Source organism: Plecotus auritus (assembly GCF_963455305.1).
Source record: "Plecotus auritus genome assembly, chromosome: 4".
Taxonomy (NCBI): Eukaryota; Metazoa; Chordata; class Mammalia; order Chiroptera; family Vespertilionidae; genus Plecotus; species Plecotus auritus.
The window spans coordinates 102,715,187-102,731,255 of NC_137775.1; the positions used below are offsets into that span (position 1 = coordinate 102,715,187).

General features: G+C 56.4%; 2 protein-coding genes across 4 annotated transcripts; both read left to right on the forward strand.

Annotated features, from left to right (window-relative positions):
- The first annotated feature begins 3,170 nt into the window (after positions 1–3,170).
- IER3 (immediate early response 3) lies at positions 3,171–4,418 on the forward strand. Its single transcript, XM_080664947.1, has 2 exons — positions 3,171–3,479; positions 3,574–4,418. The coding sequence occupies exons 1-2, from the start codon at positions 3,270–3,272 to the stop codon at positions 3,832–3,834; spliced, it is 471 nt and encodes a 156-aa protein (XP_080521073.1). The 5' UTR covers positions 3,171–3,269; the 3' UTR covers positions 3,835–4,418.
- Positions 4,419–4,666: 248 nt separating this feature from the next.
- FLOT1 (flotillin 1) lies at positions 4,667–15,184 on the forward strand. Of its 3 annotated transcripts, XM_080666909.1 has the most exons (13): positions 4,667–4,768; positions 5,061–5,116; positions 5,303–5,378; positions 5,472–5,562; positions 5,692–5,835; positions 5,934–6,053; positions 6,138–6,233; positions 6,452–6,604; positions 12,771–12,952; positions 13,127–13,172; positions 13,257–13,394; positions 13,798–13,962; positions 14,869–15,184. In XM_080666909.1, the coding sequence occupies exons 2-13, from the start codon at positions 5,074–5,076 to the stop codon at positions 14,896–14,898; spliced, it is 1,284 nt and encodes a 427-aa protein (XP_080523035.1). In that variant the 5' UTR covers positions 4,667–4,768; positions 5,061–5,073; the 3' UTR covers positions 14,899–15,184. The 3 variants fall into 3 exon arrangements, with proteins under 3 accessions (XP_080523035.1, XP_080523034.1, XP_080523036.1); XM_080666908.1 differs by lacking the exon at positions 4,667–4,768 and having other exon boundaries at positions 4,842–5,116; XM_080666910.1 differs by lacking the exon at positions 4,667–4,768 and having other exon boundaries at positions 4,947–5,116; positions 5,303–5,382.
- Positions 15,185–16,069: the final 885 nt, after the last annotated feature.

The following is a 16,069-nucleotide window of genomic DNA, read 5'->3' on the forward strand; positions in this document are numbered from 1 at the left end:
GCTTTTCTAAAGACGCTGTCAGTTTTGTATGTGGAGCTTGAAGGAAGGTGTCCATGTCTCAAAAGCGTGGGTGACCCAGCCAGCGTGTGCATTTGCATTCTGCATGTTCATATTTCATTTATGAAGATTATTGAGCAACTACTATGTGCAAGGCACTGGGCTGCTGGGTTCTATGGCAGAAGCAAAGGCATGTGTGACACCGTCGCCAAGGGAGGGCCAGGCCTGTGCCCCTGGCACCGATCTGAGCCCTGTGCACTTCACCTGGAGCCAGCTCTGCTCCCTTCGTTCTCTGCTGGCAGTGCCCCCACGCCCATGCTCCCTGACACCAACGAGTCCATCTTATTGTTAAATGCTGGTGATTTCACACTAAGAATATCCCTTACAGCCACCCCTCCTCTCGGTCCCTCTACCATGGCCCCTTTCAAGTCCTTGTTACCCGCCAGCTTCACCAGCTCCTGCCCCTGCCTCAGTGTCTCCTCATGGAGGGCCTGCTCCTCACCCCGCTCCGTTCCCAGCCTGAATTGTCCTCCTGTTATATCACCCCCTGCCTCACAAGCGCCACAGTCTGGCCACACCCAGATTCCTGGCCTGGCCGCTAAGCGGTCTCCTCTGCCCAAGTCCTTCCCAGCCCTTGTGACTTCCCACTATTCCTTTTCAGGAACTTACTCCGGGACTGTTTTCTTTGTGGTTCCCCAAACACATCCTGTACTTTTCCAGCTCAAGGCTGATTCCATTCTCATTCTCACAGTCCTCTTCCACATCTTCCACCCACTGGCCATCTCACCTGCCGCTCTTCCAGGACCTTGCCTGACTGATGCCTGAACACCAGCTTTTTGGGTCCCCCTTACACTGTCTTCCATATTCTTAGGAGCCTCAGGAGTTGTGGCCAGGCCCAAGCAGGGTGCCCACTGCCCCTGGCTTGCCTCCCTCCGCACCAGGCACCCTGACAGCAGCTCAGCACTCTCAGTGGCACCTTTAACAGGGTGCCCTCTTGTCCATGAGCAGCTTTCTCTAAGGCAGTTATGAAAACACTAGAGGCCTGGTGCATGAAATTCATGCGGGGGGTGGGGCGGGCTGTCCCTCAGCCCAGCCTGCACCCTCTCCAATCTGGGACATCCTTCTCACAATCCGGGACCGCTGGCTCCTAACTGCTCACCTGCCTGCCAGCCTGATCACCCTGTAACCGCTCCCTTGCCAGCCCAATCACCCACAACTGCCCTCCCCCGCTGGCCTGATGGCCCCCAAATGCTCTCGCCTGCCAGGACCCGCTTCCTCCGCTGGCCCCACCTCCTCTGTGCGCTTGGCCACCTTGTGACAGCCATCTTGTGACGCCACCTAGGCTATTATTAGTATAGAATCGATTCTGTCCTGAGGTACTACCATTACCACAAGATTTGCATGATGCCTTGCAGTTTAAAATGTTCACGTGAATTTTGTAATTTGATCCACACAAGGGGCAAACTTGGGAGACGGCTAACCACCCACCTTTGCATTCGGGGATCCTCTGTCCAGCTTTGTGTGAACATCGGCAGGTAAATGCCGGGCTGTCCTTGTGTGTCTGCGCCTTCGCTCTGCATAGCGTGTGCGTGCGCGCATGTGTGCGTGCGAGTGTGCGTATGCGTGTGCGTGTGCGTGTGTGTGTGTGTGTGTGTGTGTGTGAGAGATGTGCCTGGTGAAGGGCCTCGCTGGCGTGTGGTCACTCCGAGCTGACGCCATTGAGACGCAGGGATTTGGGGAAAGCTCTGCGCTCTCCTTACCCGCCTGAGCCCCAGGCAGGGCTAGCCCCAGGGAGGCCTTTCCTCTCAAAGACGTGCCTGCGTGGTGAGGGAGCATCTGATGACCCAGTGCCTGCCCTCCTCCCCCCACCACACACACACACTCCTCAGGAGGCACAGAACCGAGTCCCTCCCCCACTGAGTCTCAGGTAATCCTGGGCCCTTCCTGTAAGAACGCAGTTCAATTTGTTTTCCCCTGTTAATGTCTTACGTCAATTTAACGATTAGACCGGCCAACGAGCCTAGAGGGAAAGAAGGGGGAAATGTCCCCCCCACACTGGTGTGCGTGTGAATGTTGGTGCGTCTGTTTCCTTTGCGCTTTGCAGCAGGGCTGGGTCTGCGTTTGCTTTTCTTCCTGAGCTTTACTATTCTGTAATGCCGTCTGGGGTGTTTTCTTGTGTACCTACAGGGGTGTGCGTGCCCCTGGGTGCTGGTTCCGACTTCGCTGGGTCAGATGGCCAGACCCCCTCACTGTGTCCTGCTGTGTCCCGGGTGGGACTGCGGCGGCGCCTCCTCCTGACGCTGCCACGGGCATCCTCAACACCACGGTCCAGACGTGTGCCCGAGTGTAGGATCTCGCCCACCCCACGCACAGCTCACACTTACAGCATATGCACAGCTCACACACGCACAACTCACACACGCATAGCTCACACACACAGCACACACACACCCACAGTACATGCACAGCTCACACACTCACAGCACACACTCATACAGCACACACAGCACACACACTCACAGCACACACACTCAGCACACCCACAGCTCACACACTCACAGCACACACAGCATAAGCACAGCTCACACTCACAGCATAAGCACAGCTCACACTCACAGCTCACACTCACAGCTCACACACTCACAGCTCACTCACACAGCGTACACACGCACAGCTCACACTCACAGCTCACACTCACAGCACACAGCTCACACCTCACACTCACTCACACAGTGTACACACGCACAGCTCACACTCACAGCTCACACTCACAGCTCACACACTCACAGCTCACTCACACACAGTGTACACACGCACAGCTCACACTCACAGCACACAGCTCACACCTCACACTCACACAGTGTACACACGCACAGCTCACACTCACATTCACAGCTCACAGCTCACACTCACAGCTCACACACAGCTCACTCACACACAGTGTACACATGCACAGTTCACACAGCTCACAATCACAGCTCACAGCACACAGCTCACACTCACAGTACACACATACAGCACATACACAGCTCACATTCACAGCACACACTCACAGCTCACACTCACAGCACACACTCACAGCTCACACACAGGCGCAGCTATGGGTCACAGGCCAAGTCTCCACCCCCTCCCGCTGCTGAACTGTAGGAATTTCCGCGCGGGCCCGCGAGGGGGGCGGAGTGAGAAGGGCCGCCCCAGCAGAGCTGTACTTAACTCGCCCTGGAGGCTCCAGGCCCCACTCGTCTTTCCTACAGGCTCACCACTCAGCTGCCATGTGTCGCTCCCGCTGCTCCCTCCCCACCATGACCGTCCTGCAGGCCCCGAGCCCAGCACCCTCCGCCAGCCCGGGACCCCGGCGGGGCTCTGGGCCCGAGGTCTTCACATTCGACCCTCTCCCGGAGCTGGCAGCGGCCCCCGCCTCGCGCCCCAGCGCCTCCCGCGGGCACAGAAAGCGCAGCCGCAGGGTCCTCTACCCACGAGTGGTGAGTGTCGCCGAAGTGGGCGCCGGGGGAGTGGCGGGGGAACGGCCGCCGTCGGGGCCCCGGCTGACATGTTCCGTCGGCTGTCTCCGCGCAGGTGCGGCGCCAGCTGCCCACCGAGGACCCCAGCCCTGCCAGAAGGCTCCTCTTTCTCCTGCTCGCCGTCGTCTTCTGCCAGATCCTGATGGCGGAAGAAGGGGTGCCGGCGCCCCAGGCCACGGAGGACGCCCCCAGCGCCGCGCCCCCTGCGCCCACCCCTGCGGCCCCAGCCCTCGAGCCCCGTAATCTGACGGCGGAGCCCTCGGACTACGCTCTGGACCTCAGCGCTTTTCTCCAGCGCCACCCAGCCTCCCTCTGACTGCGACCCCCACCCAACAGGGCCTGAAAGAGCAGAGGAGCGCCGGAGTCCGTGGGTGCGAACGCAGCCACCGGGGCTCCCGAGGCCGCTCGGCCCTGCGGGGAGCCGCCCGCCGCACCCGACGGGACGCGCGCGGACACGCCGGCCGGGTGGGGAGGGCGGTGTTAACTTATGTCTCGTGGCTCTAACTTATATTTATATGTATATGTATTTATATGTCCCCTAGGTGACAGGGGTGTATGTAATATTTATTTAACTTATGCGAGGGCGCGAGGCATGCCCGCTGCTACACCTTCTGGTCTCTGTGAGCTGGGAAGCGCTGGGACCCGGGGAGCGGGAGGGACCGGGAGGCGGTCGGCCCCAGGGCGCTGGACCGGTCCAGGGCTGGGTCTGCGGGTGACACCCCGTCCTCCAGCACCAAGCCCAGTCCACTCCGAGGCTTCAGCGGCCCGGGGGCAGTAAGGCCTCGGCCTCCCGTCTCCTCGAGGTTGCCCCCAGGGTTGGCTACGAGGAGGGTGGCTGTCGGGCCCCGGGTCGCGCGGTATGTTCTGTGAACACAAATAAACGCGGTTTACTGTGGCGGTCATCCGAGTGAGTCTCTGACTGCGGCGAGTCCCCCTTCGAGCGCCAAGGACCAGCGGCCGCGCCCCCGACCCCGGGACCCCGGCCACCGGGCGCACAGGTCCGCGGCTCATCCTGCGGCTCCCAGCCGCCGCGGGGCATACCCGTGACGACACCGCGTCACGCGCCGGGGCGGAGCAGGGGCTGCGGGAAGCGGAGGTGGGGAGCGGGGCCTGCCGGGAACGGGGCGGGGCCGCTGGGGGGCGGGGCGCGCTGCCGCAGCCCTAGGGTGGGGCGGGGCGCGGGCCGCGCGGAGGCCGCGGGTTGGGCTTCCAGGACGCTGGTGCTCGGGTGGCCGTGACTTGGCTCCCAGGTCCGGGAGGCGGGCAGGGGACCGGGGGGCGGCGTGAGGTCGGGGCCTGGGCGCGGCGGAGCTTTATCGGATCCCGGAGAACCGCCCTCGCTGCGGGCGGGGACGCAGGCGGTGGCCGGGCAGGCGAGCGGGCGTCGCTGGAGTCTGCGGGTTTCCCGGGGGAAAGCCTTAGCCGGGCCCGGGTGCGGGGGGACTGGGCCGAGGTGGTGGTGCGGGCGGGCTGACAGGAAACAGCCGCTCCCGCGGCCCCACCGCTCCCGCCTCCGCGGACGCCTTCTCCGCTCTCCGCCAGCCCCCACGGAGCCATGTTCTTCACCTGTGGCCCCAATGAGGCCATGGTGGTCTCCGGTAAGCGCCGTTCTTCCTCAGCCCGCGCCCCCAGCCCCTGGGAGCCTGGCTCTGCCCCTCCCCTCCCACCAGCTCCGCTGCGCCAGGGCTCCCGGCCCCCCCTCAGCGCTGCAGCGCCCCCCCCCCCCAAGTACCCTAGTCCCCCGCATCCTAGCGCGACGCCAGCTCTCTGCCCCCACCTTGCAGGTTTCTGCCGGAGCCCCCCGGTCATGGTGGCCGGGGGCCGCGTCTTCGTCCTGCCCTGCATCCAGCAGATCCAGAGGTGGGTAGGGAGAGCCCGAGGGCCCGTTTCTTCTCTCCTCCTTTTCTCACTGTCCCCCCTTTTCTCACTGTTCCCCCTTCTGTTTCCCTCTAGGATCTCTCTCAACACATTGACCCTCAATGTCAAGAGTGAGAAGGTTTACACGCGCCATGGGGTCCCCATCTCAGTCACCGGCATCGCCCAGGTGCGGCTTTCTGAACCTTTCCCGGCGTCCACGCCCCCACTCCCTCTGTAGGGCCTCCTCTCTCCTCTCCCTGCTTCCTCTCTGCTCCAGACCTGCACCTCACCCTTCCCACCCCTCCTCTGCCTGCAGGTGAAAATCCAGGGGCAGAACAAAGAGATGCTGGCGGCTGCCTGCCAAATGTTCCTGGGGAAGACAGAGGCCGAGATCGCCCACATCGCACTGGAGACGCTGGAGGGCCACCAGAGGGCCATCATGGCCCACATGACTGTGGAGGTGGGCCTGACGCAGGGCAATACCTGGACAGGGTCCGCAGGGGGGCCATGCCCCAGGACCCGAGAGCTTAAGTTCCTCCTCCCACGTTCTTGTCCTAGGAAATCTATAAGGATAGGCAGAAGTTCTCAGAGCAGGTTTTCAAAGTGGCCTCCTCAGACCTGGTGAACATGGGCATCAGTGTGGTCAGCTACACCCTGAAGGACATTCATGACGACCAGGTAAACCTGGACAGGTGGTCCTCTCTGTCCCTGCTCCTTGCTTACACCCTCTGCAGGACTCCAGTGTCTGCGTCTCTCCCACAGGACTACTTGCACTCCTTGGGGAAGGCTCGGACCGCTCAAGTCCAAAAAGATGCTCGGATTGGAGAAGCGGAGGCCAAGCGAGATGCTGGGATCCGGGTGAGGCGGGCGGGGGGGGGGGGGGCGGTCTGTGGTCCCCATGGGCACTTGAGCACTTGAGGGGAGTGCACAACGACTGGGGGCTGATGGAACTGGGTTGGCAGAGGAAAGAGATGAGGCCAGGGCTGGGCAAAGGCAGGGAAGCCTGTGGGAAGCAGGCCCTCGCCCTGGGCCTTCCCATCCTGCTCTGACTCCGTACCTGGTCTCTGTATGGACAGGAGGCCAAAGCCAAGCAGGAGAAAGTGTCTGCTCAGTACCTGAGTGAGATCGAGATGGCCAAGGCCCAGAGGGACTATGAGCTGAAGAAGGCCACCTATGACATTGAGGTCAACACCCGCCGCGCCCAGGCTGACCTGGCCTACCAACTGCAGGTCAGAGCCACCATCCGGGCAGGCAGGCAGCCACGGGCCTGCCCGGCACCCTCTCTCTCAGGCTCCCACTCTCCCATATTCTGACTCTGATCCCCATATTTTGCTCCCCATTTCTGACCCAACTCATCCATATGAGGGAAATTTAAAAGACCTAAACATTTCAGCTAAAAAGGAAAGAAAAGGTCAAGAGGTATAACATCTGTAGGCTGGTCATGTGTTTGGAGCAGGTTGTGCCTGTGCAATGGCACCTGGATGGGGGTGAACCAGAGCTGAGATCCAGCCCATGCCCCTCACCAAGCTGTGCATTCTGCATCCCAGAGGAAGAGGTGCCTCTTCTCATTTGCACAGGGCAGCCCTGGTGACCACAGGGTGTGAGGAAGGAAACCCTGAAGTTGGGCTTCGACCCCTGCTGAGTGAGGTCCGGCAGCCCAGGCATGGCGAGGAGGTACACTCGGTCCTCACGCGTGGGTTCTGTACTGAGAACGTGCCTGCTCGCTAAATGTATCGGTAACTCCAAAGTCAGCCCTGCCGCACCTTTGAGGCCACTTGCAGACATGCAGGGAGAGGCAGCAACCCAAGCCGCCTGGCACACAGCTCCCAGCTGAGGTTGAGCAGATGTTCTGGAAAAGCTTATACTATAAGCAGTGTTGTCTTTGTAGTGTGTTTACTTCATAGTATATTCACCACCACATTGGTCACCTTCTTGTGTTCTTTGTTGGTGATCTCACTGTGTAAATGGCCCCGAACACAGTGCTCAGGTGCTGTCTAGTTTTCCTAAGTGCGGGGAGGTGGCGCCGTGGCGTATGGAGGAAATGCGTGTTAGATGAATTTCGTTCAGGCACTCGTGCTGCTGTTGTCTGAAAGTTCGTTGGTAATGAACCAGCAACATTTATTACATAAGATGGCTTTAAACGAGGGTGGGGAACCTTTTTTCTGCCAAGGGCCATTTGGATATTCATAACATCATTCATGGGCCATACAAAATTATCAACTTAAAAACTAGCCTGCTATATTCGGCCAAACATTTATTTTTTTGGTTAATACTCACCCCAGGATATTTTTCCCATCCTACATAATGAAGAGGTGATATGCAAATTAATCCTCACGCCCTCACAAGATGGCTGCCTACGCCCAGGCCAGCAGGGGGCGTTGGTGAGGGATGACCAAATGACTGAACAAGCAGGCTGCATGGGGCGACCAGGCTGGCGGGGGGGGGGGGGGGGCAGTTGGGGGCAACCAGGCCGGCAGAGGGGGCAGTTTGGGGGCAACCAGGCCGGCAGGGGGGCAGTGAGGGGCGACCAGGCTGGCGGGGGGGGAGGGGGCAGTAAGGGGTGACCAGGCCAGTGGAGGGGCAGTAAGGAGCGATCAGGCTGGCAGGAGGGCGGGGGCAGTTAGGAGTGACCAGGCAGGCAGGCAGGTGAGTGATTAGGAGCCAGCAGTCCAGGATTGTGAGAGGGATGTCTGACTGCCAGTTTAGGCCCAATCCCCGGCAGTCGGACATTCCCCGAGGGGTCCTGGATTGGAGAGGGTGCAGGCTGGGCTGAGGGGATTTCCCGTCCCCCGCCACCCGTGCACAAATTTCATGCACCGGGCCTCTAGTTGATAAATATTTTTTTAGAGCGAGTGCGAGGGACGTGGGGAGAAAGAGAGAAACATCAATGTGAGAGAGCCACATCAATTGGTGCCTCCCACACTCACCCCCACCAGGGCTGGGGCCAGGAACCTGCAACACAGGTACGTGCCCTTGATCAGGAATCAAACCCAAGACCCTTTGGTTTGCAGGTCAGTGCTCAAACCACTGGGCAGCTCCGGCCAGGGCAATGGGCAATCATTTAATAACTCACCCCTAATGCCTTGGCAGGCCGCCCCTGCTTTATTTTTATTTTTATTTTTTAAATATATTTTATTGATATTTCACAGAGAGGAAGGGAGAGGGATAGAGAGCTAGAAACATCGATGAGAGAGAAACATCGATCAGCTGCCTCCTGCACACCTCCCACTGAGGATGTGCCCGCAACCAAGGTACATGCCCTTGACCGGAATCGAACCCGGGACCTTTCAGTCCGCAGGCCGACGCTCTATCCACTGAGCCAAACCGGTTTCGGCGGCCGCCCCTGCTTTAAACAGAAACACATGAAACAAGGTTATATGTTGCCCTATTGGTAAAAATGTTGTAGCCAGAGGCTCATACCACCTAACGCCACATTTCCCCTGGGAACAAAATAAGTATTTTGTTCTACTTTATGCAACAGAACTACCGTGAAGAACGAGAGTCCACTGCACTTTGAGTACCCTTTACCCAAAGGATAGCAATGTTAGGAAGCTCGTTTTTGCCAAGCGTTGGTACAGGCTAAAAGCATAATAAGCGCAAAACGCCTTTGGTGGCGGGGATAAGTCCCTGGCTTGTGCGTTCCTACTTGAAGTGTGGTCTGCCTGCCAGCAGCAGCCGCCCTGGAGTGTTTGTTAAAAATACAAAGTCTCAGGCTCCAGCCCAGACTGAATCAGAATCTGCATTTTAACAAAAAGCCCTAGGTCAGTGGTCGGCAAACTCATTAGTCAGCAAAGCCAAATGTCAACAGTACAACGACTGAAATTTCTTTTGAGAGCCAAATTTTTTAAACTTAAACTTCTTCTAACGCCACTTCTTCAAAATAGACTCGCCCAGGCCGTGGTATTTTGTGGAAGAGCCACACTCAAGGGGCCAAAGAGCCACATGTGGCTCGCGAGCCGCGGTTTGCCGACCACTGCCCTAGGTGATTCATGCATGCGTTGGAGTGTGAGAAGCAGTAACATAATGGAAACCACTAGCATGGGTAGGACTATGGATAAGGTCCTTAATGTAAATAGGGCTTTTTTTCTGTCTACAAATCAATGGATTAGGCTGGTTTGGGCTCTGTTTAACTTCAGTGAGTTCCTCATTTTGTGCCAGGCTTTGTGCTAGGTAATCATGAAATAATGATTCAGTCAACAAATACCTATGAAGTGCCTACTATGTGCCAGACATTGTTTTAGAGAAAAGGGTATGAATGAGACAGAGAAGATTCCTGCTCTCAGAGAGCATACAGTATAACAGAGCACGCCAACCCGCGGCGCGGAGCTTCAGGGCGCTGGGCTGTGACAGCGGTGGGTTACTATATGAGGTCGGGTGGTCAGAGAAGACTGCTGTAAGCAAACGATATTTGAATTAAAACCTGAAGACGCAAAAGAACCAGCAATGTAGAGAGTTGTGGGCCAAGAGTATTCTAAACCAGGGATGCTCAAACAGAACCTTTGTGCTGATGTTCTGCATTTTGCTGTGACGCTGAGCACTTGAAATGTGGCTGGTGGAATTGTGACTGAGGAACTGCATTTTAAGCTTATTGACTACTAACTTAAATTTAAATAGCCGCATGTGGCTAGTGGCTAGGCAGGGGACCAGCACGGGGAAAGGCCCTGAGGTAGGAAAGAACTTGGCATGTCCCAGAAACAGAAAAGGGGTTTCTGATTGGTGTGGCTAGTGCGCTGAGGGAGAGGAGGCCAGGCCAGGTCACGGAGGGCTCAGGGAGCCATGATGGCGACTTAGAAGAGACTCCAAGCACACTGGAAAGCTACTAGAGAACTTCAGGCAGAGAGGTGCTGTGGTTCAATTGATGTTTGTATAAGGATCAGACTGCTGCTGTGTGGAGAATTGATTGTCAGAAGAAAGGCAGTAGGGAGCTTTTTCAAAGATGAATGATTGGATAAATGCAGCTAAAACCTCATTAAAACCACATGGCGTGATTTTGAGAAGAGAGAAAAAAGGAAGGAAGGAATGGCCACGGTAGCATCACTTTGGAAGCTGGAAGGCCGTGGTAATTACTACGCATGGCTGAGCTGGTGCCATGTCTGAGGCTCTGGGCCTGAAGACTGTCGAAATCAGAAAAAACAGGGGAAGAGCCACTTCGCGGACTCCCTGCCTCTGGGTCCCTTTCCTGGTCTCTCTCTGCCCAGTAGACGTCTGGAGGGTTATCTGGTGAGAGTAAACCAGAGGATGTGACGTGGGGCAGGCAGACACAGGCGAGGACCTGGCACTCAGCAGCAGGGCCATGAACTGACCGTGGCCTGTCACATGCCACATGCTGGCCCCTTCTCACCCCCGGCCCCAGTCGGCTCCCAGAGCTCCGTCTTCCAAAGAATAGATCAGAAAAGTGCCCTGGGAACATGAACACTCCAAAGGGAGAGACTTAAAGTTCCTGGAGCCGAGGTTTCCCAGCTTGTGGCCTGCCCAGACTGCCAAGAGGGACATTCTCAGCCCATAGGCCACACCCACACCCCAGAGCTTACTTCCAGTGCCCATCAGCCTCTGCCCTGCGAGCAGGCAGCCACGGACACCTGTCTGGGAGGGAGACCGCAGAGCCAAGCGGAGGCGACGGGCTATGCAGGGAAAAGAAAGCTTTTGAAAAAGTAAATGTGCTCAGTGAGATAGAAGAATCCACTTCTAGGAAGTCAGGATAGAGAACAAGAAACCACTGGTAGAAATTAATAAACCCCGATAAATTCAATAAAGGGGGGAAGTAATAAAATGGCATAAATTTAAAAATCACTTTGGAAGAGAAATTCTAATAAAACTCCCCAGAAAAATAGAACAGCCCTAGCCAGTTTGGCTCAGTGGATAGAGTGTCGGCCTACAGACTGAAGGGCCCCAGGTTCCATTCTGGTCAAGGGCACATGCTTGAGTTGTGGGCTCCACCCCCAGTAGGGGGTGTGTAGGAGGTAGCCAATCAATGATTCTCACCGTTGATGTTTCTATCTCTCCCTCTCCCTTCCTCTCTGAAATCAATAAAAATATATTTTAAAAGAAAGAAAGAAAGAAAAATAGAACAGAACAGATGGGTGGAAGAACGGCCAGTCCAGCAGCTCCAACAGACCAAAGAAAATGGGAGGAAATAACCGAATGAAAAATTTGCAAAATGTTTATCTGTTTTGAAGGGTGTGAGTTTCTAAATTGAAACAACCCACCAAGTGCCCAACACATTAATGAAAAACATCTATATTGAAACACATTCAGATCCCTGAGAACAAGATCTAGAAGCTTCCAGAGAACTTTTCTCAAAGGATCAGGCATCAAAATGACTACATTTCTTAAGTTAGAAGACCATGGAGCAATGCCTTCAAAATTCTGCTGAAAATGATTTCAACGTAGTAACTGTACTCGGCCTAACTGTAATTCAGATAGAAGGGCAGAATAAAAGTCTCGGAGAAGGAAGGTCTTGGAGAACCTACTGCCCACATACTCGGTCCAAGGAAGCTGCTAGAGGTTGAGTCCTCCGAAGGGGCCAGGCCGAGGTGGGGAGGGGAGAGGTGGCCTTACGCTGCCCCGGAGAGCAGCAAGTCCAGTTTGGAAAAGACTTGACATCTTCAGGTGGGGCCAGTCCAGGCAGGAGCACCCGCGCAATGATGGTGATGGGGGGGGGGCGGGGGGCTGGAGCAGCGAGACGGGAAAGACACGCCCTCCTTCCCTGCACCTCCTCCCCGACATCCCTCTGCTCCCTGGATGCCACGAGGAGTAAGAAATGAACTCTGCCTAAATAAGAGGCATTCTGTATGTAGGTTCCTGGAATGCTTGTCGAGTGCCCTGGAAGGGTACACGGGACGCTGGGCACTGGTGGCTTGTGGGGGAGGGAACCAGGTCGTTTTCGGAAATAGTGGAATCCTGATTTCTCCCTTGATTGTGTACCAGATGCAAAAATAAAAATGAAAAAGGCACCCGCGCACAGCCCCTAGAAAGGAAGCAGGAGCCCGTTGCGGCAGCTGGGCGCAGTGGGTGGCTTGCACTAAGGCGGAGAGACGGGTGGAGGGAGCCAGACAGGGTTGCCCTCATGTCGCCAGGTGCTCACACCAGAGGGAGAGAAGGTGGGAAACGAGTCCGTGGGGGCTCCTGTAGGGGCTGCGCCGCCAGCCGGCCTGCGGAGGCCACTGAGTCCCAGCCCTGTCCAGCTCTGACAGGCTGCCTGGGAGTCCTGGTCCTGGGTGCAGGCTGAGGAGGATCGGGCCATGCATGCCTTGGGTCTGTATAAGAAACGGACTCCACTGGGCTAGCGGAACTGTCCTGGGACCACTCCACCTACCCCACCCCGGAGCCCTGCCCTGGCCTCTCTGGTCCTGGGCACTTGCCTTTCAGCCCTGACGCTGAGCATCCTCCTCCCAGGTGGCCAAAACGAAGCAGCAGATCGAGGAGCAGCGTGTGCAGGTGCAGGTGGTGGAGCGGGCGCAGCAGGTGGCAGTGCAGGAGCAGGAGATTGCCCGCCGGGAGAAGGAGCTGGAGGCCCGCGTGCGGAAGCCGGCAGAAGCCGAGCGCTACCGGCTGGAACGCCTAGCGGAGGCAGAGAAGTAAATGCCCTTCCCTGGCCCCTCCGGCTCCTCCCACCCAGGCACCCCCAGATAAAGAGCCGAGGTCTTCACTACCTGGACTCCTATGGAGCTCAGGTGGTCGAGCCTCCACCCCCGCTCAGGCCTTCCCCCTGGAGCCAGGGCCTCAGCAACTCTGCACCCCTGTTTGCCCAGGTCCCAGCTGATCATGCAGGCAGAGGCCGAAGCGGAGTCTGTGAGGGTGAGTTTGGAGGCATTCTGCGGAGCTGGGGTTTCTCGCCCTCACCTGCTCCCATCACATCATAGTGTCCTGTGCCCTCCCCAGATGCGGGGGGAGGCCGAGGCCTTCGCTATTGGGGCCCGGGCCCGGGCTGAGGCCGAACAGATGGCCAAGAAGGCAGAAGCGTTCCAGCTATATCAGGAGGCTGCTCAGTTGGACATGCTGCTGGAGAAGCTGCCCCAGGTCGGGTATCACCAGAACCAGGCTAGGGGACCATGAGTTAGGGTGGGAGTTATAAGCCAGTGACCAAAGTGAAAAAGGATGATTTGTAAGACGGGATCTTAAAAAACCCAGGGTCGCCCAGCCGGCGTGGCTCAGTGGTGAGAACATCCACCCATGCACCCAAGGGTCATGGGTTCAACTCCCGGTCAAGGGCATGTACCTGGGTTGCAGGTTTGATCCCTGGCTATCAGGACACATGTGGGAGGCAATCGATCGAGATGTTTCTCTCCCTCCTCCCTTTCACTCTCTCTAAAAATCAATGGAAAAAATATCCTCGGATGAGGATTAACAAAAAAGCCCAGGGTAAAGCCTTTTAGGAGGGTGTGATCGGGTCACAGGTGCTGAGTGGACGTCTCACTCCCAGGTGGCAGAGGAGATCAGTGGTCCCTTGACCTCGACCAAAAAGATCACACTGGTGTCCAGTGGCAGTGGGGCCGTGGGGGCGGCCAAAGTGACGGGGGAAGTACTGGATATCCTGAGCCACCTGCCGGAGAGCGTGGAGAGGCTCACGGGCATCAGCATCTCCCAGGTGAGGGCTGCGGGGCCCTGGCGCGTGCACCCCGCACAGGGACATGTATCAGTTGCTATCTTTGTGCCAGTGCTCAGCTTCGACATAAACCTTTTTTATAAAAGGATGTTTTACTGACACTACCCCTGGAGTACGGAGTGTTTTACAAAGTAGAGAAACTGAACTCCAACGTGTGAGTAACTTGGCCCCCATCATGCAGCTGGGCAGCCAGCTTCCAGCCCTGCCCTGTCTAGGACAGGGAACTGGGAGAGGTCTGTTGACGGTTAATACCAACGCATCGCACTGCTCTTCTCAGGCCTGCTGACTCACCTGAAGGTTATGGCAGAGGTCAGCACGGCGCTGAAACCTGCGGGTTGCAAATCCTGGCTCCAGTGCGTGCCGTGACCTCAGAGAAGTTCTCAACTCTGTCCATGTCTCCTCACAGCTTAGTAATAGCAACTACCTGTTGAATGGTTACAGGGATTAAATGCATAATATTTGCAAAGTGTTTAGAACACTGCCTGGTACGTAGTAAGTACCATATAAGAGTGTCTTAAATAAAGAAATTCATATGTAAGGAAAAGCATTGGACCACTTCCCTGGCCTTCAAGCTGGGCTCATTGGAGCCTCCTTGAGGCCTGCAGTGGAGGGTTGGGGTCTATAAGCCACGCTCTGGCCCCTCCCACACATGCTCAGTAATTCACTGCTGTACACGGATCCTATGACTGGGCAAGGGGGTGAGGGAGGGTGCCAGGAAACAAGCAGACCCCTTACTGTGCCATATGCCAATGCTATTGATGTAAACTGTAATTGGGGAAGAAGAAAAAACTAGAAAAATTCTGGGTGTGCATTCCTCCCTGCAGCCCATTCATCCAAATGGAGCATGAGGGAAGTTCCCATGTCACCCACTATCGTCTTTTTTACCAGGTGAACCACAAGCCTTTGCGAACAGCCTGAGCCCTCAACCTTCGCCGTGCCTAGCCTCATGGTTCAAGCTGCCTGAATGATCCCCATGTTGCATGCTTGTCAGCTGGCCCCCAGAGCATGTCCTTGGGCCGTGGGATCCCACCGCTCATCTCTCCTTGCCAAATAGCCGTGCCTTGCCTTGGAGGGGAAGGGTTGCCCCCCGCCCGGGCCCACACCACCAAGACTGCCTGTCCCCCAAGGGTTCCATGCCAGCAGTCCGATCATCCCACTCCACCCAGCTTGTTTAGTTTCCTAATTAAACTACGCTGAGCCTGTGGTCCAGAATTGTTTTCTGATCGAGATTGAGGGATGGCTGCAGGTTCTCAACTTGCCAGATAAATTGCTGTTAAGCATTGACACTTGTGAACAATTAAGGTAAAACAGAACTCACTTGAAATGAACGTTAGAATACAGCTTGCTTCCTTCCAGTAGGCTTTTAGAATGGGAGAAAGTTATTTGTACACTGAGGGGTTGTAGAGTTAACTACCCCCCAAAAAAATCTTGGTTTAGTCAGAAAGCATGTTGATATGGGAGGAATGTGAGAATTGCATTAGTCCCTAGAATTACTGAAAATTGGCCAAGGAAAATGGACTTAAATTTCCAGGGTAACTTTGAGACTTATTTTGTGCAACTTAAAAACATGAGATAGTGCGCAGCCATAGTGGCCCGGTTGGTTCAATGTCTTCCCGTGCACCCAGAGGTTGCCGCGTGCATCCCCGGGGCACATCCCCAGGACGGGGAGCGCAGGAGGAGGCCGATCCATGTTCCACTCTCACAAGGATGTTTCTCCCTCTCCCTCCCTCTCTCTCTAGGAATCAATAAAAAATCTTTAACAAAAGAACATGATAGAGCAGCAGTGTTTAGAATGGGCCCATGGGTGGCCTCCCATGCTAGTTACCTTCATCTTAGGTTGTAGATACCGCCCCGAGGAGTCCTGGGTGCTGTGCACAGGGGCTGGGCAGCAGTGGCCTTCTAACTCGTTCATGATTCCTCTGGAGCACTGACTACGAGGAGCCACCTGGTTTGGGTCAGTGCATCGTCAGAACCTGCATTTCTACAGATTCCAAGGTGCTGGTCTGGGAACCACTTATGCTCCTTTGACTTCCATCCGTTTCCATCCCAATTCCTACATGCTGCCCAAGCCTGCGCCGCCTATGCCCAC

What these genes read in the sequence shown, in the direction of transcription:
- IER3 (XM_080664947.1), top strand. Translation starts at nt 3,270, where the DNA reads ATGTGTCGCTCCCGCTGCTCCCTCCCCACCATGACCGTCCTGCAGGCC. An exon ending in GGGTCCTCTACCCACGAGTG is followed by an intron (nt 3,480 to 3,573) that starts GTGAGTGTCGCC and finishes GTCTCCGCGCAG; the next exon opens with GTGCGGCGCCAGCTGCCCAC.
- FLOT1 (XM_080666909.1), top strand. Translation starts at nt 5,074, where the DNA reads ATGTTCTTCACCTGTGGCCCCAATGAGGCCATGGTGGTCTCCG. An exon ending in TGGCCCACATGACTGTGGAG is followed by an intron (nt 5,836 to 5,933) that starts GTGGGCCTGACG and finishes TTCTTGTCCTAG; the next exon opens with GAAATCTATAAGGATAGGCA. An exon ending in CCGAAGCGGAGTCTGTGAGG is followed by an intron (nt 13,173 to 13,256) that starts GTGAGTTTGGAG and finishes TGCCCTCCCCAG; the next exon opens with ATGCGGGGGGAGGCCGAGGC.